General features: G+C 46.9%; 1 protein-coding gene across 5 annotated transcripts in view; it reads right to left on the bottom strand.

The window, feature by feature from the left end:
* Positions 1-24,939, bottom strand: part of Rbpms (RNA binding protein, mRNA processing factor) — a 153,759-nt gene that overhangs the window by 24,395 nt on the left and 104,425 nt on the right. For 3 of the 5 annotated variants that reach the window (XR_004109866.1, XM_031339523.1, XM_031339521.1), the window contains exon 6: positions 1,039-1,172. The exons of the other annotated variants lie outside the window; for them this stretch is intronic. Coding sequence is in view for 2 of the 3 variants with exons in the window: in XM_031339523.1 (XP_031195383.1) it covers positions 1,039-1,172 (134 nt within the window). In the remaining variant the exon portion in view is untranslated. The remainder of the gene's footprint in view (positions 1-1,038; positions 1,173-24,939) is intronic. 5 annotated transcript variants of the gene reach the window in all.

Here is a 24,939-nt window from a genome sequence, read left to right on the forward strand (position 1 = left end):
GGGGCCTTAATCAGGATGGTTCTGGGCAACATGTGTCATCAAGCACTGGAAACAAATACCAGGCAAAATAAACACGCACCCTACCTGACCAGTCTGACAATTTAAAAAGATCTACTGTGTTTGTTCCTCACACACGTGTGTGGAAGGCAGAGGACAACCAGAGGTCGGCTCTCTCTTGCACTGCTGTGTAGGTCCTGAGGATTGAACACAAGTCGTCAGGCTTTGGCAACAAGTGCCTTTGCCTGATAAGGGTCTCGCCAGCCCACAGCCTGACTAGTTTTAAAAGGCCAGGCTGAGTGGTGTATTGGTGAGAAATCCGGAAAAGTGTTTTACTTGTTAATGACCGGTTTTCCACAGGCCAATGAAATGACGGGGTTACTTTTCAAGGGTGAGGCTCAGCTCTGATTATTATCCTCACACGAGACAGATCTTGGGTAACTATGGCCTCCAGGGGAGAAGTATGCCTCAGACAGTTCTTAACTAAGCAAGAAAAGCACGCAGCAGACGAGTACCTTTGCCATGTACCTTCCCTACACACTGGGCAATGTCTTTTGTCTTTCCTAAAATATGTTTCAGGCTTCCTTGTGGAAGCTTCCCTTTGGACAAGAGAGCAAGCCTCTTAACTCATACACGCCAAGCACACATTAAAACTTGTGCCTCCAGTACGCCTCCCTTCCAAACTGGACGCACACACATACGCACCCACGCATTCCGTTATGCCCCCGTAGGTGCCCTTTGGCTAGCTGGGAGCCAAGGAGGGAAGCCTGCTCGGTCTTCGAGTGTGACATGAGGGTGAGGTCATTAGGGAAGAGAGAGGTGTCCTTTGGGGCAGACATCAGGCAGTGGGAGGGATCGGAGGTCAGATGGTCCTCGGAGGTCCCCGAGGGGTGTCAGCTTGTTGTAGAGGGAAATCATTCACTTCCTGGAAGTGGATCTGTTAGCTGGGTAGGTGTTAGTCACATAGTGTGCTCTGGGGAACCAGGTCTGAAAGGGCGGGTGGAGGGGTGAGTGGAGAGGTGGCCGATGGGCATAAATTACCTGGGCATGCAGTGAAGCGGGGTAGGTGAAAGCGGCAGGAGGAGGAAGAGCAGGCGCTAACTCCGCTGGGTACAGAGGGTACGGGGCCCACACTTCAGGGCTACTGGGGTAAAGTGCAGGTACTGTGAGCTCATCTGCAAGACAAGAATAAGGAAGAGTTAGTGGTTACCACACGGCTGTGTTCACATCAGAAAACAAACACCCAGCAACCCTGAGCCATGAGCAATGTCAGAGGTCAGGGGTCAAGTCACTCTCCTTCTCCTAACAGACTGCTGCTTTGCTTCCCCAGACTCTAAGCAAAGGACTTAAAGTATGGAACAAAGAAGTCTAGCATCTGCTGCCTGCCCAGCGAGGTCGTGGGCCTGGGCTCTGCTGGGGATCCAAGAACAGTGGGAACTTCCTGTATGGTCCCCTGAGGAATGGAAGGGAGAGAAAGTGTGTGCGCGTGGAGACATTCCCCCCACCCCCACCCCCCGAACCTCTGCGTGCCTTTCAGGGAACAATGGGTTACTGGCAGGACCCCAACAAGCCAGAACTCCAAGGTTGTGTGTGTGGCTATCAGTATTGTTATGGACAAAGAAACCATGATAAAGCACTTTCCATTTTGTCCTCAAAAGTACTGGGCCAAATTCTGGGACACTTAGAACATTACAAACTCAAAGAAACAAAGTATCCTGAATGTCCTGATTGGATCTCTGGAAAGATGAGAGTATGAAGGTTTAGCAGCTGCTTACTCTGACCTCCAAAAGCTCCTGGTGTAGCCCACACTCTACTCGAGTCAACCTGCGGTTGCCAGATGGAGGGCCCACTGCCCAGCTGCCCAATGCAACCGGAAGCGAGCTGTTAAAAGCAGAGGCGAGTGCACTAGTCACTCATCGGCATGAGCAGAGCCACCACTGCTCGATGGACTCGGAGGCAGCAATCTCAGTATTTGCTTTTCTCACCTGCCAACGTCTGAAACCAGGCAGAGTGAGGATGCTTTCCCAAGACAGCAGCCGACAAAGGCAGGGAAAGGGTGACTGTAAAAAGCCATTAGTAACTGCCATACTGGACGACCCAGAAATGCAGGATGTGTGAGCAGGGGTGGAGAGTCACTCCCCTTCTTGCCGTTTCCAAGCAACTAGCCACCCCCATCCTCCCCTGCCCCAGAAATGCTGGGTGTTGCCAGGGCCTTCAATATTAGAGAAGGGCATGCCGGACAGCAAACCGCTATGCTGGGTGTGTCATGGGAACAGATCTATGGAGTAATCAGGAAACGAAGGGAGGGCCTGAGGGAAATGTACCTGAGACAGGCACAGGGAGGAGGCAGGAGCCTGCAGGGGCAAAAAAACTCCTGTGATGGCAGGGGGAATGGATAACCCCCATTCAGAGGTAATGCTGACCCCCCCCCCCCCCCAAACACACACACATTCACGATCCTGACACTGGCTAGTGTACCAGGGCTGACTGTTTCCCTCCCTCGCCAGACCCCTCCTTGCAGCAAGATAGTTAAGACTGGCGAAAACAGACTTGAGAATCCAGGTGGCAGAGACCAATGCTAATTGCTAAGTGTGAAACTAATTGTTACCATTTAGCACGGGGGGAAATAATAGCACCACTAATTACTTAAAAAAATTACCAAGTCTACGTATCTATTTTGTGTGTGTGTGTGTGTGTGTGTGTGTGTGTGTGTGTGTGTGCGCGCGCGCCCGCCACAACCAAAGGCTCAGGGAATCCCTGAGAGGGTGGAGAGAAAGCTCCGCAGACCCTGCCTCTCCTGCCCTGAGGACATGTGCATTCCATAGAGCTGCTCTGTGGGAACCAGGCCCTGCGGGACTAAGGCCGCAGATTTTAAACAACCAACCACGCTCAGAAATGGCGAGCTATTATTGTTGTTATTGTTATTTTAGCTACCAGACTATTTTAAGACATTCTGTGACTTTTATAAAAGTCAAGAGAGTCTCATGCCCTGGTGCACTCCTAGCTAGCTCCTGTTTACTGGGCCTGAAGGGGGACAGCAGGAAACCTTAGAGCCGACTGTCAACTGGCATCGACTGATAGAAGCCAGCAGAGGGAGCACTGGACTGCAGCTAGTCTGTGGTCAACAGATCACTCTATTAGCAGGAGGTGACTGACTCCAGGGGCTGGAGGAACCGTCTAAGCCAAGCAGAGAGTGTGTCCTGACAATCTGCAAAATGAAACTTTCCACCTGCAGGAGTGCCCAGCCTGATGATGCATTAAAAAAAAAAAAAAAAAAAAAAAAAAATCCTGGACCATGTCTGGCAGCATACCCCTCTTCGACCACCCAGGAATATATTCCGCAACTATTTTGTAAACGTGAGAATTTTAGTAGCTCCAAAAACACTCTGAAAGAGAAATCCCACCTCATCCCGTTTAAGTATGATTATAAAGGATGAAATTATTCGCCAGTTATTTTTTTGGCACAACCATAAAATGGTGGGATGCTGAGCTGTGAAATGATTCTCCAGATGGTTAGCTTATCATATATTCAAAATACAGAGCAAACAGAATGGGAGGGGCAGGAGGACAGGAGGACCACGAGGACCACGAGGACGTGGTAGACTTCGATTTTGACCTGCTGCAATGGGAGACTTCTAAGCCTTTCTATACGTTCGTCCTGACCTGTGACTTCTATCACGTCTATGTGGTACCCGGGAACGACTCACCTGAGGACAGCTCACCTGGAGGCAGCTCAGCAGAATGGGATGCACTTGACACCCCTACTGCCGGTGATGAGCTGGCCACTGCACGGTGTGGTTAGGGCGAGCCTCTTGGCACATCTAAGCCCTCTTCTCTCCTTGCTTCTGAGGAGGGAATTACAGTCCCTTGATGGTCCAGAGACGGCTGCTACTTGGGTTACGACCTATACCTGGAAGCAGTCCTCCCAGGCTCAGACTCCAAAAACACCCCCTTCTAAGAAGGTGCCTTTCTGCTTGCTAATATGGTCTTGAGAAAATGACAGGGTTTCAGAGGGAGACCTGCCCTGGGGACAACACTTACATGAAAGAGTGGGGACAGCCGTGAGTACAGCCACTACACCTTCCCTAACCGTCGATCCTTCAGCCCAAGCTACCAGGATGGGAAAGAGAAGGGAAGCCCAAGGTTCAGGGGATGAAACGCAGCCCAGACAGAGTCAAACTCCTCTTGGGCATCCACAGCTGGCAGATGTGGGAAGCAGAGGCTTAACAGCTGGGCTTGGTCCAAACCTCCCAAGAAGCTGGGCAAGTCCTTTCCCACCGCACAGCTCACCCTACAGCCCCATACCCTTTCTCCTTTTGCAACTCCAGACCTAAGAATATGTGATCTAAAAAGCTCCCGTTACCTTCTGAGGAACAAGGACTACAGGCCCCCAGTCTCTAACCTCTCTACAGAAGGAAAGCGCTGATGGAGGTTTATTCAAAAGCCCCGAGGCTCACCTCAAATGTGGAGACGGGCAGAGGCCAAGCTTCTGGTCCGAGGGGAACCTTTAAGGAAACTTCCCAGATATTTATTTTGCCTCCTAGAAGGCTCTATTTGGTAACGCTGCACAACAATACGCTCAACTGCATGACACACCGAGAGCAAGCACGTCCTAAGCAGCTGCCTGCATCCCTACTCGAGGAAGGAAGGATGCCTCTTAGACTGGGTGCCCAGATAGCAGGCACACTAGATGGTCACCAGGGGCCTTGATTCAACCTTGCCATGCAGTCTGACTTCAGCCACTCATTAGAGAGGAGGACCTCTTGAAATTCTCTTGCTTGCCACTCCAAAATACATAATCTGGTCTCATCAAAGCCCCCGTTAAAGTCCCTGCACAGTCCCCTTCACTCCTGGATGGTCTAAAAATCCCTGGATTTCTTGTTTCCCCTGTGGTTAGGCTCAGACCACATTCCTAGCCAGGCAAATCATAGGGCCCCTCTTGGGGTAAGCACTTACTCTAGCGTGTGTAAGCGCGACAGAACTAGCAGAGAGCCAGGCACCTGCGTTAATAAATGAAGACATATACCCCACCCTGTCTCCACAGAGCGGAAATAAACCACAGGTCACTTATCTGACAGGAAAGAAGCATGCAGAAGAGCGCAAAGGTCTACAACCTTCAAGTTAATTGACAGGGACCCAAGGCTCGCTCTCAGTCAGAGCTCTGTCCATACACTATCCACCCCTACCCCAGGATCCCCTGCTTCTGCACAGGTTAACTACAGATGGGGGTGGGAGACCCTAAGGGCGGGGTGGGGGTGGTCTTCAGCTCTAGCTTTTAGAACACCCAATTTATTATAATAAACTAAAGGACAGAGAATTAGAAACCTGAAAGCTTTTTAGACTTTTTAAAAAAACATTTTTCTTAAAGATTTGCTTATTTTATATTTTATGTATCTGAGTACACCATACCTGTCTTCAGACACACCAGAATAGGGCATCAGATCCCGTTACAGATGGTTGTGAGCCACCACGTGGTTGCTGGGAATTGAACTCAGGACCTCTGGAAGAGCAGTCGCTGCTCTTAACTGATGAGCCATCTTTCCAAGCCTGCCTTTTTCTTTTGGTTTTTTTTCAAGACAGGGTTTCTCTGTGTAGCCTTGGCTGTCCTGGAACTCACTCTGTAGACCAGGCTGACCTCAAACTCAGAAATCCGCCTGCCTCTGCCTCCCAAGTGCTGGGATTAAAGGCGTGTGCCACCAACACCCGGCTCCTGCCTGCTTTTTTAACTTTAAAAAAAATTTCATTTGATTGTTTATTTTTGTTTTTTGAGATGGTTTCTCTGGGTAGTTCTGGCTGTCCTGGAATGAACTTTGTAGACCACCCTGTCCTGGAACTCAAGAGATCCTCCTGCCTCTGCTATGATCAAAGGTGTGCACCACATGACCCAACTTCAGTAAGTTTTTCTAGAAGATGAAATTTTAGCCAGGAAAATGGAAGTCTTAAACATTTCTGTTGTTGTTGTTGTCTTCCCCACCCCCAGAAAAAAAGGGGGGCGTTTCTCTGTGTAGAACAGGCTCTCCTCAAACTCCATCGGCCCCCACTCCCTAGTGTTGGAATTAAAGGCATGCGCCAGTACTGACTGGCTAAGAGAAACATTTTTCATTGAGAAGAGGAAAAATAAAAAACAGAAACAAGGAAAATAAACACTTCCGGCACAACTAGCAAGGCTCTTTTCTACGGGGATATTTTCAAGTTCAAGTAAACATGTTTGTCCACAAGGGGCCACACGCGTAAGGCCTGAGCCTCTATGATTTAAGAAAGGCTGTATTTCTTCTCAGGGTGTTTTCTGGAAACCTTACAGACAAAACTATTTCCTATGCAACCCTTGTGAGTTTATCAGTCGTAGTCTAGCCAATGAAACTGACCTATAATGTCACCAAATGGTGAGGAGGGGTGAGCATGTCTGTCTGTCTGTCTGTCTATGCTTGAAAATCTCCATTGGGGTTGCAGACACAAATCACCACAGTACATGTCCAGGTTCGGCAAAGTGAGCTAATTGTACTCAACCCTGGGCACATGAGGATGAGCCAGGGCTAGCTCCAGTTTGAGCTACCAGAGACCCTAGCCATTTCTCCCACTTCAGTTACTAATTATGATGGATGACCCATAACACCATTTTGCTTTCTAACCCAATATTCTAAACTCACCAAGCCTAACCCATCGAAAGGATCCCTTCACTGTCAGGTATCAACCAATTCCTTTTCCTACTTTCAGTACATGCATATACACACATACATATATATGTTTGTGTGTGGGGGTGCACATGCACGGGTTGTACGCACAGGCAAGGATCAGAGGGGGATGTCTACTGTCCTGCTCTATCATTCCTGGAGTTATGATGGTGGCCGGCAATTTGCAGCAATCCTCCTGTCTCTAGCCACCACAAAGCTGGGGTTACAGGCCCATGTGCTTCCTGAGCAGGTTCTGGGACCCGAACCTGGGAGGTCTTCATGTCCGCACAGCTAACACTCATCCCTGATCCATCTCTTGTGCCCCACAACGCATTCCTTTCTCCATTTCCTTCTAAAAGCCCCTTCACCTCCCTTATCCAAAAAGCTGGTAACTCCTAGTAACAAATTAAAACAATTTAATGCTGGTAGCAGTAATAAGAATACTAGTTAGTTAAGGTTGACTGTGTCCATTCTATGTCTGTGCTGCGTACGTATCAGAGGCAGAAGTACCAGTTCCTTGGCATTCTGTGGGAGCAGGGAGACAGAGTGCAGTGTCTAGTTTAGTTACTCTAGGCATGCCAGAGAGAAACTAGAGCAATCAAGATCTGCAGACCGCAGAGCCCTCGCTGCTGCTGCTGCTGCTGCACTTTCTTGCCTCCACATCCAGGCCCCTCCACTGGCTGCAAAGACACACACTCCTGCTTCACCTTCCTACTTCAGCCTGAGCAGGTACCTGCCTGTCACCTCCCCAGGTTCTGCCCAACAGAGCAACAGGCCCAAAAAGGAAGTTGGCCGGCAGCCAAAGGCTGCCCCATCTTCAGGCCTTCTGAGAAGCCATGTTCCTGTGTAGCCTGGTCCACATGAAGACACTGAATGCAATCACAGTTTAAAAGAATCTGCTTGCTCTGTGAAAGGTGAGGAACCCCTGTAGGTCATGCAGGAGGAGAACTGTCCCTCCACAGACTACAATTTTCTATTCCTGTTCCCTACCTGGGGACACTCTCCTTCCCGTGGCCTTCAGATGCAGTGGTGAGAGCTAGCTAGTTCTCTCTGGCCAAGTCCATTCTCGGGCCTGCCTGGACTGAACTCAGCCCTAAGCCATCTGCTAGGCCAACAGACACAGCTGCAATCAAGCTGTGACGAGAAGCCACGCCTTCACAAAGCACTAGTTTCGTGTCACGGGAACAACATGAGAACATCTGCTCGGCTCAGCTTGACAGAGGCTGGGCTCATCTGGGAAGGAGAAACCTCAGTGAGAAAACGCCTCCATCAGATTGGCCTGTGGGTATGACTGATGTGGGAAGGCACAGTACACTGTGGGTAGGGCCACACTGGGGCCGGCAGGCCATGAAAGCCACAAAGAGCAAGCTAGTGAGCAGCACCCCTCTGTGGTGTCTACTTTAGTTCCTGCTTCCAGGTTCCTGCCCCGGCCTCCCTTCATTATGGATTGTGATGGGGTCTGGTCAAGCCACTTTCTCCCCAGGCTGTTTTTAGTTGTGGGGTTTTATTACAGCAACAGAAAGCAAACCTTCTGTTTGCATACATGCAGTGTATGAACACTGGCATGTAGTCTGCTGTTGTATAAGTAATTCTGAGGAAACAGTAACTTGTGAAAAGGTCACTAGCATATCTTATACAAACCAAGAAATGGAACTACCTTTACACACAACAAAAGCCAGTACCGCCGGGCGGTGGTGGCGCATGCCTTTAATCCCAGCACTTGGGAAGCAGAGGCAGGCGGATTTCTGAGTTCGAGGACAGCCTGGTCTTCAGAGCTACACAGAGAAACCCTGTCTCGGAAAAACCAAAATAAATAAATAAAAAAATAAAAAAATAAATCAAAAGCCAGTACCTGGGGCTGGCGAGATGGCTCAGGGGGTAAGAGCACTGATTGCTTTTCTGAAGGTCCCGAGTTTGGATCCAAGCAACCACGTGGTGGCTCACAACCACCCGTAATGAGATCTGACGCCCTCTTCTGGTGCGTCTGAAGACAGCTACAGTGAATTACCCTGGAGGGAGCAGGGCCAGCAGAGGTCCTGAGTTCAATTCCCAGCAGTCATACACATGATGGCTCATGGCCATCTGTACAGCTACAGTGTATTCATACACATAAAATAAATAAAATAAATCTTTTAAAAAAAAAAAGCCAGTACCTAGCTTATGAATTTTATATGACTAGCCCCTCTTACCACTAGAAAACAGGTAGCCCAAAGGCTAAAAAGGAATATTATTAAGCAGCCATTAAGATCCTACTTGAGTAAGAATAAAACCATTATAGATAAATAATTGAAAAACTTATAATGCTTTCCCAGATCCTCACAGGAATTTAAATCAACGCTGTAATTAGGATCCAGCAAGATGGCTTGGTACATAAAAGTGCGTGTTGTGCATATTTGAATCCTTAAAAGCTAAGAAAAAGCCAAATCCGACAGCAGGCACCTGTGACCTCAGTGATAATTCAGAGACAGGCAAGCTGCCCCAGAAGCATGCGGGCCACTTAGCCAGGAACACAGCGAAGCGGCAGAAACTAGAGGGCTTGCTTCAACATCAACCTGGACGGTGGGGACTGCCTGCTTCAAGGTGTCCTGAGCTCCATGTGTGCACCCAAACACACCTCCCCCAGTGAAGGCAGGATGGTGGCTCACACCTATACCCTCAGGACTTGGCAAACAGAGGTGGAAGGATCGACCCGTCTACAGAAGACCCTGTCTCAAAATATTAACTGCTTGTGCAACAAATGGATTAGCAATGTTGAGGCTGAGCTAACTCTGAGCTCCTAACAGTCAGAGTCCTCACCCCACCCTGACCAGGATATCCGCCTCCTCCCACCCTCTTGGATGCAGGACACTGGAGCCGTACATCTGTGTGCAAACACAGGCCATAAAGAGAATGGCATTTGAAATCAATGTGTAGTCAATGTCAAAAGGTCCCAGGCACACACAAGAACGACAGGCATTCCCACCCCTTCCTGCCCCGGCCTTGGAAGACTGGCTTGGAGGATGGGCAGAACTTAAAGGATGAGGCAATCCGAGCTCAAGGAATGTGTCAGCTCCACCTGGCTCTCCAGAAGGCCCCTCCCTCTGCCAGCACCCTATCACTCACGGAAAACACAGGAGGTAAAGGATTTAAAAGTACTTAAATCAACACCCAGGTTAAACAATGTTACCTCTAGGGAGGAATTCTACATTAACACAAACTACAGAAAAATATCAGAGAACCTACAGAACCTTTGTAAAATCAAAAACCAGGTAACAGCAACAGAAAGCATTAGGGACCATGCTTGGGAAGGCTAAGTAAGCTGCATGGCCGTTTGGTTCTGCAGACAGGGTTTCTCTGTTTAAGCACCCTGGCTGTCCTAGAACAGAGGCTGTCGGGATTAAGGGCACACCATACCTGGCTCAAAAGGTATAGTGGCTTTTTGTGCGACTCAGCTGTCTATGCTTAATTAAAAGCCAAAGCCACGAAAATCCTGATTGTGCTAACTTCCTGGGCTGGAGAGATGGCTCAAGAGTTACAGGCCGATAAAGGATAAGCCCGTGTTTGGGCAAACAGAGCAAACAAACATCAGCCTGCAATATCCTGTGTCAAAACAACAAGCAATAAAAGCCCAACAACAACAACGTCCTGTCCCTCGCTGTTTTGTGGAGGGTTTTGGCTCTGGGACTTGAACAAGGCCGCAAGAACAAGAACTAGGCGGTACCCAGGTAAGATTAAAATAGAGAGTCAGACAGTGTGAACAAATGAAGCCCACAGAACTAAAAATACGTCAATTTGTTCAGGGTTACACTCTCAAGATTTTGGTCAATATCTTCAATACCTACTGTGAACCAGACTCTTTTTTTGTTTGTTTGTTTGTTTGTTTTTGTTTTTTCGAGATAGGGTTTCTCTGTGTAGCCCTGGCTGTCCTGGAACTCACTCTGTAGACCAGGCTGGCCTCGAACTCAGAAATTCGCCCGCCACGACTCTTGATTTTACTTGTTCAGAGGGAACAGCTTGTGGATTCCTGCTAAAAAACTGTTGGTACACCCTGGCACAGTATGGAAAGCAATGTGCTTGGGAAACAAAACACACCAGGGCCAAGTAATGTCACAGCAGCAGTCTACTAGGGGACAGGTCACCAGACAAGAGCTGGAGCAGTGGTGACCTGAAAGCTAGCAGACCTGACAAACACAGATGACTTCCTTGTATCAACACCACACCAGAGGAGGCTTCTTGATTGAATGTTACCCATCTCAAGCTGAGCACCCACTGTGGGGTAATCTCCACACCCCAGAGGCCAGGCAGGGAGACTGGCCCAGTGAGTAACAGGACTGAACTGAACCAAAGCCAAGGCATGAAAACAGGAGAGGACTTGGAAAGAGCCAGGGTTTGGTGGGAATAAGATGAGAAAAAGAGAGGAAGGCATGAACTAAGAAAATACAAACGTGAAACTGTTCAAGAATGGGGGCGGGGCTAAGGGAGGTTACAAAGCATAAAGAAGAATCCGAGAAGCACACAGTAAGGGTACAGTAGATGATACTTGCGTGAGAAAGGAGCCAGGACACAATCTGGAGATGTGATCAAGGTTGCTCCAGCTATAGGAAACCTGTCTTTCTTCAAAGATTTATTTTCATTTTTATGTGTGTGTGTGTGTGTGTGTCTGTGTGTCTGTCTGAATCCCTTCAAGCTAGAGTCACAGACAGTTGTGAGCTGCCAGCTATAGGTGCTTAAGAGCAAACTTGGGTTGTCTGGAAGATCTCGGAGCATCTGGAAGCATCTCTCCAGCCTTGAAGTTTATTCTCATATAATAAAACAGATTGTGGGGCCTACATCTGCCCACGCGCAGGAATGGTGCTCAGGAATGCATTTTCTCCTCCTTCCTTTAGTACCCCAATTGTCTTGTTTGGCTCCTTTTGCCTTGAGTTGAGTTGCCCTCAATTTCTCAGAGCTGTGCTTATACCCTATATCCTACCACCGTTTACAGTCTCACGTTTATAATGCACAGGGCTCTTTAAGAGCAGAAGGCTTCTTTTAAAAGGCTCCATGTCCCCCAGCTGTGCCCAGGGACTCTGACTTGCTCAAAGGTCTGGTTCATTAAACAGCCACTCAAGTGCCTTTGGAGCATCCGACTCCATTTCCTTGAGCATCCATCCAAGGCCCCATGCTACATTCCCAGAGCAGCCCGAGGTATCCATGCACCCAGTCCTCAGTAGTTAGGCTTGGTTGTATTCCTTTCTACAGAGATTTCACAAGTTTAACAGCCATAACAAATGCCTGGATTTCAAAGAGCAGACTCTGTTACACGGTCAACTTCCAGTGAGATAGACAGTTATGACTTTGCAAATGCTGGCCCAAGAAAGCCCCTTCCTACCCTCTCAGTCCTGAGACTGTACTCATTCCTGGGCAGGAAATGACAAGCAGAGTCCATTTACAGAGACAGGGTACCCTAACCTGGCTAAAGGCAATTGAATATCAAAGGAAGACTGGAGGCATTAGACCAAGGCTCTGAGCTTCTGTCTCAGGATGACCAAACGAGCCAGTGATGCAGCTGCGTCATCTCTAAAGGGGGCTCTCACTGTCCTCATCCAGTCTGACTCCAGGGGAAACAGGGAAGTGCGTGTGCAGTCGGCAGGATGGCTGGCAGGGGCTTTCACACAGGATCATGTGGGAGTCTTCTGAGGTGGCTTAGCCAGCTCAGTGTAGGGAAGACTTATGCTCCCCTGTCTCTGGCCAGAACTCATCAAAGAAGTGGAGGCATGAGGATCTAAGCTAGACACATGGCTCTTGCCTATTTTTTGTTTGTTTGTTTGTTTGTTTTTGTTTTGTTTTTCGAGACAGGGTTTCTCTGTGTAGCCCTGGCTGTCCTGGAACTCACTCTGTAGATCAGGCTGGCCTCAAACTCAGAAATCCGCCTGTCTCTGCCTCCCAAGTGCTGGGATTAAAGGCATGTGCCACCACAGCCTGGCTCTTGCCTACTCTCAAGGAGGCCTTGGGTTTGCCAGCAAAAATAAGACATAAATACATTTAATTTAATTAAGAAGGAGGAGGAAGAAGAAGGAGGAAGAGGAGGAGGAGGAGGAGAAAGGAAGAAGAAGAATGGAGGAGGAAGAGAAGGAAGAAGAAGCAGAGGCAGTGGTAGCAGCCGCCACGAGCTCAGGGGTCCCTGTCACCTACTGAAGCAGGATGCTAGTCCAACATACAGTGACAGGTGTCTGCATTGCTGGGGTTGTACTGTGCACAGTCACATGATCTGCTTTTCATTTGCTGATCTGTACACTCTTCATATCTACAAACACAGCTGTCTTATGTGTAACCATTTAGCGCAGCTCAACACTCCCTTTAATAATTATTCAAGCGGCCCATAGGTGTGAGTTAAGGAGGCCCATAGGTGTGAGTTAAGGAGCCTTCATCCTGTTCTTTACAAAACTCTCACAGCCATCTTTGCAATGCTTACTTAACCCGAGTCTAGCCCAGGGTCTGGGAAGACCTTTCCCTGTGCCATAGGGGAGGGAGACAGAGGGTGTGAGGGTAGCCTCAGATTGTACACATCATCTCATCTCAACACACACACACACACACACACACACACACACACACACACAAGGTAAACATTCTATAATTCCATGTCTACAAAGCAGCCTGATTGGACAGCTTCACTGAGAGCAAGGTAACAGGTGGGGTCTGTGGTAGTGTAAAAATTTGAAAACAGAGGTAATTTTTTAGAGCGTATGTCTGAGTATATGCACATCAAAGGAGGTCAGAGGGTCACTTTATGAAGTCAGTTCTTCCCCTTACGTAGGCTCTTCCCTGCCCGGTGAATTATTACATTTAAAAAACAAAGTTTCGTTGTACTTTGCCACTTCTGAACTGCTAAAACAAGAAAAACCAAGGCTGGACACTTGGTTTGTTCTTGTTTTAAGATGGGATTTCACTATGGAGTACAGGCTGTTTGTGAATGCACGCTGTAGCTCAGACTAGCCCCAAACTCACCGTTCTCCTCTTGCCTTAGTCTTCTAAATGCTTGACTTTTATTTATATCTGTGTGACTGTGCAGGGGTGTATGTGTGTCATGGCTGCCACAGGGTGAATGGGGAGGTCCGAGTACAGTCTGCAGGATTTCCCTTCGCCATATGGGTTCTGGTGATTGAATTACGTCATCAAGCTTAGTGGTCACCTTTTCATCGGCTGGCCCATCTCCTTGGTCCCTGCATTTCCTTTAGAATCTACCACTGTGATTTCCCTCATAATGCAATTTCCCTCCTCACAGATCCTTCGGAACTGGAGACACTGCTCGCTTTACCAGCTTAGGGACTTCTGTTGATTCCTCTGCACACACTCCACCAACTCACCCGTGCCTGGGTAAAATTAGCAGTGACTTCTTGAACAAAGCCAGCCCCGTCACCCAATTTCTCTTCTTCCCCTTGCCTGGGTCAGCAGGGTCCTAAACTCACAAAAGGTTTCCCCAAGACTGCATGGGGTCTTAAGCCCACTTCAAGGTTTCCAGGACTTCAAAGTTGAAACCACACCCTGCACCTAGTGTGTTTGCTCTGGCAGCCTTCTGGGGCTCCGTGTTCCTGATGCCACCTTCCTGAGAGGTGCTACCTGCCTTTTCTTAGGAGGAGGCAATCTTTTTGTCCTCTGTAGTCAGCTCATCTACAAACCTGCCTTGGTACAAGAGATCACTCTTCTAGAACATTCCATTCTCTCTGGGGAAATCAGTCCTCAGAAATGTAGATTTTTTTTCAAGGAAGCACATGTGAGCTTGGTGAACACAAGTTCAGAGCACACAGATCTTTGTCAAATAGTAACAGAGATGAGGCTACAATTAATTAATAACAAGTATTTATTACACACCAGCTACATGTCAAACACTATACAGAGGAGACCCAGAGACCCTGGAAAGCAAGGCCCTGAAGCATATACTCATTTGTAATCCCTGCACTGGAGGGGAGAGATGAGGGCTGCGAGTCTGGGGATAGCCTGCACTACACGAGACCCTGTTCTACCAGCGATGTGGCCACAAGAATAAAATACGACAGATTTAGCAAATCGAACAAATAGTTCGGTAGCAGCCCATGGCGTAGGACAGTTAACCCACACGCGGAGAGTCCCACGGAGGAAGTGACTTCTGAAGGACAAGCAGCTAATCATCAAGGAACTGAATCGTGGCCAGGGAGTAAAGAGTCTAAGGAAAAGGTCAGAAGCAAAGAGAACATGGCAGACTCTCTTAGACCTTTGAATACCCCTCTACACAGCAGAGAACATGCCCGGGTATGAGGGTCAGTGGTGGGGCCAACCAGAGTGCACACGCTGTGAAGAGTCTATTTAGGGGCTATGCTACTGTCTTCAGGGTTTTCAGACTGTGAGGTGGCTCAGCTAATAAAGCAGCTGATGACCCAAGATCAATCCCTGGAGCCCACACGGCCGACGGAGAGAACACAATCTCCTCCAAGTTGTCCTCTGACGCCCACACTCATGCCATGGCATGCACATACATGTGCACACACAAATCATGTCTATTATCATGGCTGCCATTAATCTAGTACTAAAACAGATAAAACATTTTTAAACAATTCAACGTCTGTCTGTCTGTCTGTCTGTCTGTCTACCTACCTACCTATCTGTGGTGAAGAATTTTTTTACACACCTTTAGGTATTCAGAAAACAGTCCAAGGGAGCCAGGCAGTGGTAGTACACACCTTTAATCCCAGCACTTGGGAGGCTGAGGCAAGCAGATCTCTATAGGTTTAAGGTCAGCCTGGTCTACAGAGCTAGCTCAGGATGGTCAAGGCTACACAGTGAGCCAGGCAGTGGTGGTGCACGCCTTTAGTCCCAGCACTTGGGAGGCAGAGGTAGTCGGATTTCTGAGTTCGAGGCCAGCCAGGACTACACAGAGAAACCCTGTCTCAAAAAAACCAAAACAAAAAACAAAACAAGACAAGACAAAACAAACAAAAACAACAAAAAACAAACAAACAAACAAGCAAAACAAAAAAAAAAAAGAAAGAAAGAAAAAAAGGCTACAGAGTGAAACCCTGTCTTGAAAATAAGTAAATAGAGGGCTGAGCGGGTAAGAGCACTGACTGCTCCTGAGTTCAAATCCCAGCAACCACATGGTGGCTCCCAACCACCCGTAATGAGATCTGACTCCCTCTTCTGGTGTGGCAGAAGCCAGTCACAGTGTACTTATTTATAATAATAAATAAATCTTTGGGCCAGAGCGAGCAGAGGTCCTAAAATTCAATTCCCAACAGCCACATGAAGGCTCACAACCATCTGTGCAGCTATAGTGTACTCACATACATAAAATAAATAAATCTTTAAAAAAAGAAAAGAAGTAATAGATGGGGGTGGTGTGGCTAGGTAGCTGGCCCCACGATGGTGACAGACTGGAGGGGCAGCTGGCTAGCAGCTATGGATGATACTCTCTATCTGGATGGGCACCACCCATCATCCATAAGCCCAGTAATATAGAGAACTAAATCAAATGCTTTTGCCAATGGCATTAGCCTAGCCTGCCTATTGCCTTCTTTAAAGACACTTCTTTAAAATCTGGCTCACACACCTCATCTAAAACACTTCTTACTGAGTCACTTCCAGGACTCACAGAAATCCCAGGAACCATGGGAAGGCACTTCATGTTTCCCAAGTGAGAAGCCTCAGTTGTAGCCCTAGTCTGTACCATGGTTCTTCTACCTTACCACTTCAGAGATGTTTGCATCTGCTTGGTGTGTCGGCAGCCCTGAAAGCATCTGACCAGAGGGCTGAGGGAAGAAGAGGGGCAAGTGGAAAAATGATTGCATGCTTTCCATTTTTTCTTTCCAAACAATCACAGTCTTCTTTTTGAATATCTTTCCTGGCATTTGTTGATATCCTTGTCTGGGTTTCAAGCGAAGTCAGTGTATTTTAGTCCTTTAAAAAGTTCTTTTGGACTTAAGCTAGAAGCAGAAGGGGGTTAACGTCTAAACTTAACATCTCACAATTACTAGTGGTTATTTATTCAGTCAGCATTTGCCAAGTCAAGTTACATTTCTATTTTAGGGAAAGAGCTCAAACAAGTTAAGAAACATTCATTGTACAATCAAATAACCTTTTAAATAACTTTTAATGACAGTTTATCAAACACATCTATACTAAATGTATCCAGAGGATACAGCCACTGAAACAGCAACGCGCTAGGAAACAAACGGTGAGTGCTCAGGAGAGAGGAAGGACAAGGCTTGAATGCGTGCCTATGCTCCTAGGCCTGAATGTGTGCCTATGCTCCTAGGTTCTCATGGACAAGGCTTGAATGTGTGCCTATGCTCCTAGGTTCTCATGGACAAGGCTTGAATGTATGCCTATGCTCCTAGGTTTTCATGGATAGAATTGATAACTGTCTTTAAAAGGCACTGTAGAAAGTGGACACAGAAAGCAATCTTACTAGCAAAGGTTGAAATTGATTCCACAGCTAATACAGTCCAACGTAACTCTTGACAAATGCTATAAGCCTGTACCCCTTTTTAAGAGAAAGGGTCTCTCGCACCCCAGAGACTGGAGGAGACAGAAACTGGTGTCATGTTTGAGACAGAAACAAGACTGTACTGCATATCTGAGCTTCAACCGTGGCATTCAATTCCGCATGACCTGGGACAGGCGCGGGGAAGAAGAGCCCCAGTACGTTTTATGAAACAGTGGCTTGATACTTTAACACATGACTCCTGACTACGTAGAAAAAACTATACTGATTGATATGCACACAATTCTTTAATCTCCAGAATTGTTAAAATAAAGGACAAGTATATAGCTAAATGTAAGGAGAAATGGGCTGTAGGGCATCTTAACTAACAATCATCATCAGAACATCTCTAAAGGCTCTAATCAGTATCGTTTGCTCACTGATTTATGCTCATTTTACATTGAAAGGCACCCCAACTCCTGGTACACTGCCCAGACGGGGTCTCATGTACCCAGATTAGGCCTCAAACTTCTGTGGCTGAACCTTGTGATACTCCTGCCTCTACCTCTCAAGTGCTAGTTTTATGGACCTGTATGTTAGCCTTCAAAACAAGTTCAATTCCAGTGAATCCCTATAGCCAGTCTTAACTACTTTCCCACCCTTTATCCCCAGTTTCACCCCCAGTAATAGATAGGAAAGAAGGATGGGGGGGGGGGGGGACTCCTGAATCGAATTTCTTTCTCTTTTGTTTCTTCTTTGAGCATGACTACTAACAAACCACAACCAAACCCCTGAACAACCATCAACCACCTACGCCACCTATGGGGTATTTATGCATTCTCTGAAAAAACGCCACACAAAACCTCCACTCTGCTAGAGCATGAGGCAAATCACAATCAGCAGCTCTGAAGCCTGATTTGGGGGTGGGGGGAGGGAGATAGCCCACACAGCTGGGATTAAAACAAAAGGCCTGGAACTCACTCCTTAGACCAGGCTGGCCTCGAACTCAGAAATCCACCTGCCTCTGCCTCCCAAGTGCTGGGATTAAAGGCGTGCGCCACCACTGCCTGGCTAACATTTCTGTGTTTTTAAAGAAAGCAAAATTCCAAAGTTTTGGCTATAAACCCGTCCCCCTTTTTAAGAGAAAGGGTCTCACGTACCCCAGAGATTATAGACATGCACCATCAGGTTGGTCTTATGTAGTGCTGAGGGCTGAATGGAGGCTCTTTGCACAGGGACGTCAGGCAAGCACCCTGCTGAGTGAGCTGTGTGCATCCCTGGCCCTAAGTTAATTTAAAAAAAAAAAAAAATGATCCCTGCAGGTGGTGCTTCACTTCAATTTTACCAGAGGAGACCACTAGACATGCAGTATCACCATGCTATTACTAAGAACACTCGAAAAAAACAAGTCACATACAACCACTTGCATTCCCAGCGTTCAGAGGCAGGTCTTAATTTAAATTCTTAATTAAAACACTTCCTTTCTAAAGTTTTTCAAGGGGAAGCTATCAAAGTGTCTTCCTCGGTAGCCATGGAGTTGCCTTAGTCAGGTTTTGTAGCCAATAAGGCTGCAACAGCAGCTCAAGGGCACTTGGGACATCAGTCCAGAGGCACACAAACCCCCTCCCTCTCTCCCTTCCCCCTCCCTCTCTCCCTCCCTCCCTCCCTCTTTTTCTCTCTCCTTTGTGTGATGTGCATACTACCACTTCAGCAAGGCCATGCTGTGAGTCTCCCTCCATCAAAAGATGCCACCCTTGCCCTGCCCTCAGGCACTAGAAAGAATGGCTATTATATACAAAAGCACCCTGAGAATATGTGAGTCAGTGACCCTCAAAGGCAGGGAAAAAAAGAAAGCCAGCCCTGATGGTGTGTACACCTTTGATCTCAGCACCCAGGATGAAAAGGAAGACAAATGTCTGTTCATCAGAGGCCAGCCTGGTCTACAGGGTGAATTCCAGGTTAGCCAGGGATAGACCACAAGAACCTGTCTCAAACACCAAAAGAAAGAAGAAAATTAAATGAGTGGAGGAAAACCCCAAAACTCACCATAAAAGGGAAAACACTAATCTGGGTGGGGGTGAGCCACCTGTAAACCTGCAGAATTCGGGAACTCGGACCTCTTAGCCCCAATGAATGAACGGGGGAAAGGTCAACGGATCAAGGTTTTAAGATGAAGTTGGCGTGGTACATATCAATAGTTCTGGCACTCAAGAGGGAGAGGCAGGAGGATCAGAAAAAGGCAAGTTCAAGGCCACATTAGTCTACGTAAGGAGCTCAAGGCTTATAATGGATATGTACCAAGACACTGTCTCAAAACAACAGCCAATCAAATTGATAAGGACGGTAAGATGAATGGATGGATGGGTGAACAGATGGATGGGTGGATGGATGGAATCACTACTGAATCCATAGTAGTCCCCCCCACCCCCCAGCTCCCAGAAAGGACTCAGCTTCACAGGTGTCAGGGGAAGTGACCTAGGATGCATGTGGAGCTAGGATGCATTCTTGTTCAAAAGGCTATCTGAACTCAAACCTAATCTCTTTGCCCTTTATTTTAAAGCCAACAGAGGGACATGGGAACCAAGGACTGTGAAAACGAATAAACAAACAGACCCCAAAAGAGGACTTTTTAATCAAAAAGGATAACACCTTATCTTTAAAAATCAATGATAAGAAAATGAAAAGTGGGAATAAAGTGCTCTAGACTAAAGCCAGCTAAGAGACTTAAGTGGATGCTACATTGCCCTGACAGAGTGATACAATAACAGAGAGAGAGACCCCCAGAAGGGATTGTAAGTAAAAGATGGCCAAAAGTCTATTCCACATGAATGGTGCCTTTCTGTTAGTGGTTCTCTTTACATTTGGTATATTTGAAAACACAAGGGTATATGTGTGTGTGTGTGTGTGTGTCCCAACCCCCCAAATACAAGCCATGGTGACGCCAATCTTCCTGTACAAAGGGAAATAGCTCAGTCAGTAAAGTGCTTGCTTTGAGAGCTTCCGGAGTTCAATCCCCAGAGACCGAGTAAAAATGCCAGGTATGGTGGCGTCATGATGACAGTCCTCACAGGCCTGTTTCCTCTAGCTTAACAGGTGAGCACAACTTCTCTCCCCTCACCCCAAATGTCTGCTAAACTCACGTGAGAGAATCAGGAGGGGAATTCACAGCTGCTTCCTGTACCGGGCTGGTAATGTTTGACTAGCTTGATCTCCTTGACCTTCAAAGGAATATTTCATTAAAGGACAGAGAGACACTCCTCCACCTCTCGCCACTAATTAAACTACTTTGCTGAAGCAGACACACACTACACTGCTTCTGTCTTTGCTGTATAACAGCTGAGCCCTGGAGCCTACGTTACTGGAGGGCACAGAGAAGACCCAAGACTTCAGTGGCAAACGCATTACACCTGAGACCACTCATGTCTCTCTCTCCTGCCAGATGTCACCTGCCCATCTTTTTCCGAATGAAGAGCCTTGCTTACAGGAAATTCCACGATTAGGAATCAGCTACATATTCATGGGTATGAAATCCGGGAGGCCCAAAGCCGGGAATCAAAGCAGATGTTATCGGCACAGAAGTGGATAACCCCATTCAATCAGCTATCTGTGTGTTTATTTACCCATCATATTAAAATACTCTCTCCTGGAGAAACACAGTATTCTGCAAATTTTCTGTTATATTAACAACAGTTACATTATGATCGGGGAGACACCAAAGAATATGAAAAAATTACGCATACACATTTTAAAAAAAATCATGTTATGATGCCTTAAAGCCACATACTTAAATGTTCAATGTCTAAACTTCTTGAGATATTGGCCTTGGTAATAAATGGGAAAGGTTGGGTTATTACCATGAGAACTAAATATGAGAATAAAGAGGTGGAAATCCGCTACACCTGGGAAGCAGGTATCCTTGTTCAATATGGCTCAAGCTTGCAGAGCCTCACTCAGGCCCTTCCAGTCTAAGCTCTATTGCTGCCACACTCCCTCACAGGCCCCAGATCTATCCTGTTACATCCCAAGGTCACTCAAGCAGGAACAGATGTTACCTTTTCAAAAGAAAAGTTTAGAGTAGCTCAGGAGTTAGCTGGTAGTAATTCCAATTCTCCCGCCATTTAGGGGTTGAAGCTAGAGCTTGGGTAAGCTAGACATCACGGATTGGCTTAGAACTCTCTGTGTCTCAGGCCTTTGCCGAACTCGTCTGGAGGTGGAAGGTCTTAGGAATAGATTTAGGAAAAGACCAGTGCAGGGAGGACAAGCCAACAGTGATGACATTCAGGGGGAAACGATCAACAGTCCCAAAGAACATCCGTGAGAACGTAGGCTAACACCTGCGCTGCTGAGCTTACTAAATACAAATTATCCAGTCAAAAAAATAAAGCCATTAATGTGAATGGAGTGTTTGGGGGTTGGTGGGCAGGGCACGCTGTATGTTCCAGGACAAGTAAGAAGAGCCTTTACTTCTGTCTTTACTTACTGTCTTCTTGCAAGTTTCCTTAGTATTTGGTTACTAAAAGACAATCAGATTCTCACATCTGCTTCTAATTGAATCCATCTCAACATGCTGCCTTGGTTCTAGTACATGAGAAAAAGTATGGCCTTTGGGAACGAGCCAGCCAAGCTGCAGATGCCCTTTATGGGCATGCACTCTGGTATCATAACAAACTGAGACAAAGAGCAGTTCTTCTTAAAAAGTAATGTTCTAAGTCGGTGAACGAAATGATGGTCTTCAACATACATTTCTAAACAACTTTTTCAATGCTTACTTGTTTGATATGCATCGGTGTGTTACCGGCATGTATGTCTGGGTGAGGGTTTTCAATTCCTGGAGTTACACTGTCAGTGAGCTGTCATGTGGGTGCTGGGAATTGAACCCAGGTCCTCTGGAAGAGCAGCCAGTGCTCTTAACCACTTATTCCACTTACGCCACTGTACTTTGTGCATGTTTATTCCTCATATCAATACCCTTCCTATTCACTCCTGCCATAGTCCTCTCCCCCCTCCCTCTAAGACCCTTTCTGTTTGACATCACAGATACAGTCAAATCCAGATTCCACACATGACAACATGTTACATGTGTGTCTGCTGGGGAGGATGGTGGGGGGGCCGGCACATTACCCTCTTGTTCTCCTCCCCCTTTAGACTGGACAAGTAGTTGCATCATGGAATCTAAACATAACAATGAATTTCATACTCTGTTACACTGAAAACAACTGTTACTTTTAGGATTTTCTTCCACATCCAATTTTGTAATAAATCATGTCATTGGAAAAATACTGGTTGAGTTACATGGATCTTCCAAATGTTGACTCATTCCACTGTGCAAAAAAAAAAAAAAAAAAAAAAAAAAAAAAACCTCCATTAATCTCACAGCTATGAGTTGGGAAGCTGCAACTCATGGTAGTAGAAAGGTTTCTTAACTAAACTTTCACTTAACTAAAAGCTTTAATGTCTAATTTTTATTTGTACATTTTTGGTCATAAGTTATTTTCCTTAGAATGACAAGCTTATCTTGAATATTTGCGAGAAAACCTGTGTGCCAAATCTTGATGTGAGAAGAGCCAGTTTATCAGCTTCCATTAACATGGCATTTAAAAATGACAAACACGGGCTGGAGAGATGGCTCAGCGGGTAAGAGCACCGACTGCTCTTCCAAAGGTCCTGAGTTCAAATCCCAGCAACCACATGGTGGCTCACAACCACCTGTAATGAGATCTGACACACTCTGATGTGTCTGAAGACAGCTACAGTGTACTTATGTATGATAATAAATAAATCTTTAAAAAAAAATGACAAACACTCACTTTGACTTAAAACCACAGAAAAACCAGCCCCCCACCTCTCTCTCTCTCTCTCTCTCTCTCTCTCTCTCTCTCTCTCTCTCTCTCTCTCTCTCTCTCTCTCTCTCTCTCTCTCTCTCTATTATACTTGTTGTGAGCTAAGACAGATGAATGTGTGCATTTGTTTTTATAGGGCTGGGGATCCAACCAAGGGTCTCACTGACCCTGGCCAAGGGAACGGCCTGCCATTGAGTTACTTGCTGAAGTAAAAATAATACGTCCTCATTAAGGACATTAGATAAAATTATATTTCTTAACAGTAAAGGTATGAAGCATATAATTTTAACTGGCAAATCTTGTATAAAAAGGCCAGTAACTGTGTTCACTGCTGTACCTTTGTACAGAGGAGAAACTATTCTCATGAGAAAAGTTAGGCTGAGGGCTGCAGCCCATGGAGCTCAACTTGAGTGAAGAACAAGAGAGGGCAGAGGGGAAGAGGAGACAGTCTAGACTTCAGAGACCACCGAAGGGTTCGAGGACAGCACTGGGACAGTACTGTACAAGCTGCTGTTTATTCAAGGACCACAGGATGAAAGGCAAGAACAAACAGGAATTTGCAACAGTGCTTAGCAACACAGCACCACCTACAAACTACGGCAGAAAGCACAAGAGTGGAGCACAGACCCGTCCGTAATCACAACACTTGGAAGGTCCAGGCAGGCCAGCCTGAGCTACATGAGACCCTGTCACAAACAAGCCTAAAGAAATCAATGCTACCTGCTCCTTCTGGATCAACCCTGCATGCTCAGTGCTTCTATGCATACTTTCATCAATAAGCTTAGTTTACAAAGCACTGGTGGGAAGAATTACCTGGATTACAAATTCTATGATTTTAAAAAAAGATAGGCTAGAGTTATTGAGATTTGGACGCAGATTTTAAGCATTCTCGTCAGGCGACAGAGAGGAGTTCAGGAAGAAAGTCACACTCCAGTTCCTGGGTTCTGAAGGAGAGCTTGTTTCTAGCACAGCTGTGCTCTGATGGTGAAAGAGATACTAAGCCAGGCCTGATCTCTTGGGAGGTGAAGGCAGAATGATCAGGAACTCGAGGTCAGTTGTGTAACAATTTATCTTCCACTTGAAAAATGCTGTGTCCATAGCTAGATACAGTATCACCAAACTGCCTGCCTCATAATGCCATTTAATTATTAAAACCATAAACACCAACCACTACAGGTATTCCTAGGTTTGAAGACAGGTGGGAGGTGGAGGTGGACAAGGTTGGGGGCTAGAGTTGGGTCTTGAATGTCCCCCCCAGAGGCCATTTGACACGCTCGCTGTACATAGTGGAAACTTCTAGTCTGACCTCATGAGGTCACAGAGAGCATGCCCTTTCTTTCTTTGCTTCTTGGTGATAAATGGGTGTTTTGTTTGGCCACATGCTCAGCTATAAAGAGCATGTGCCGTAGGCAATAGGCCCAAACCAATCACAGCTCAAAATCGGGGGCCAAAAGAAACCTCTCTTCCTTTTCTAAGACAGAAACTGAGTAAGAGAGGACGGCTCAGTCAAAATGCATCATTCTGGCATCTGTTGGAATGGACTGGCAGGGCTGGCAGGGCTGGCAGGGCTGGCAGGGCTGGCAGCCCTTGCCTTCCAGGACCTTGGCACCTAGTGTTATCTCGAGCATCAATCCTGTGGACTTTTGGGAATACACCTTCTAGAGGTGGTCATTTGGAGAGCAGGCATAGGGGTGCTGATCAGTGTCATGTTCCTGTGGCTGTTGTGAACTCACCAGGTTCAAACTGTTCCCAGCATGGACAGATTCCCCAGGCCTGAGTCCCATGACAGGCCTCTCAAAAAGAAAAGCAGAAAGCCACCTCTCTCTTTACATCCTGGAGTGGCTTGGGGCCTCTATCCCCCCCGTCCGGCTTGTGGGGGAGGTTAGCAGGTAGGTTTAAAACAGGGCTTTGTGTCCCAGGCTGGTCTGGAGGATCTGCGCCCTGGGCTTCCACTCCTCAATACGTGCACCAATACTTCCACTCCTCAATACGTGCACCAATACTTCCACTCCTC

Source organism: Mastomys coucha, unplaced genomic scaffold (assembly GCF_008632895.1).
Source record: "Mastomys coucha isolate ucsf_1 unplaced genomic scaffold, UCSF_Mcou_1 pScaffold22, whole genome shotgun sequence".
Taxonomy (NCBI): domain Eukaryota; kingdom Metazoa; phylum Chordata; class Mammalia; order Rodentia; family Muridae; genus Mastomys; species Mastomys coucha.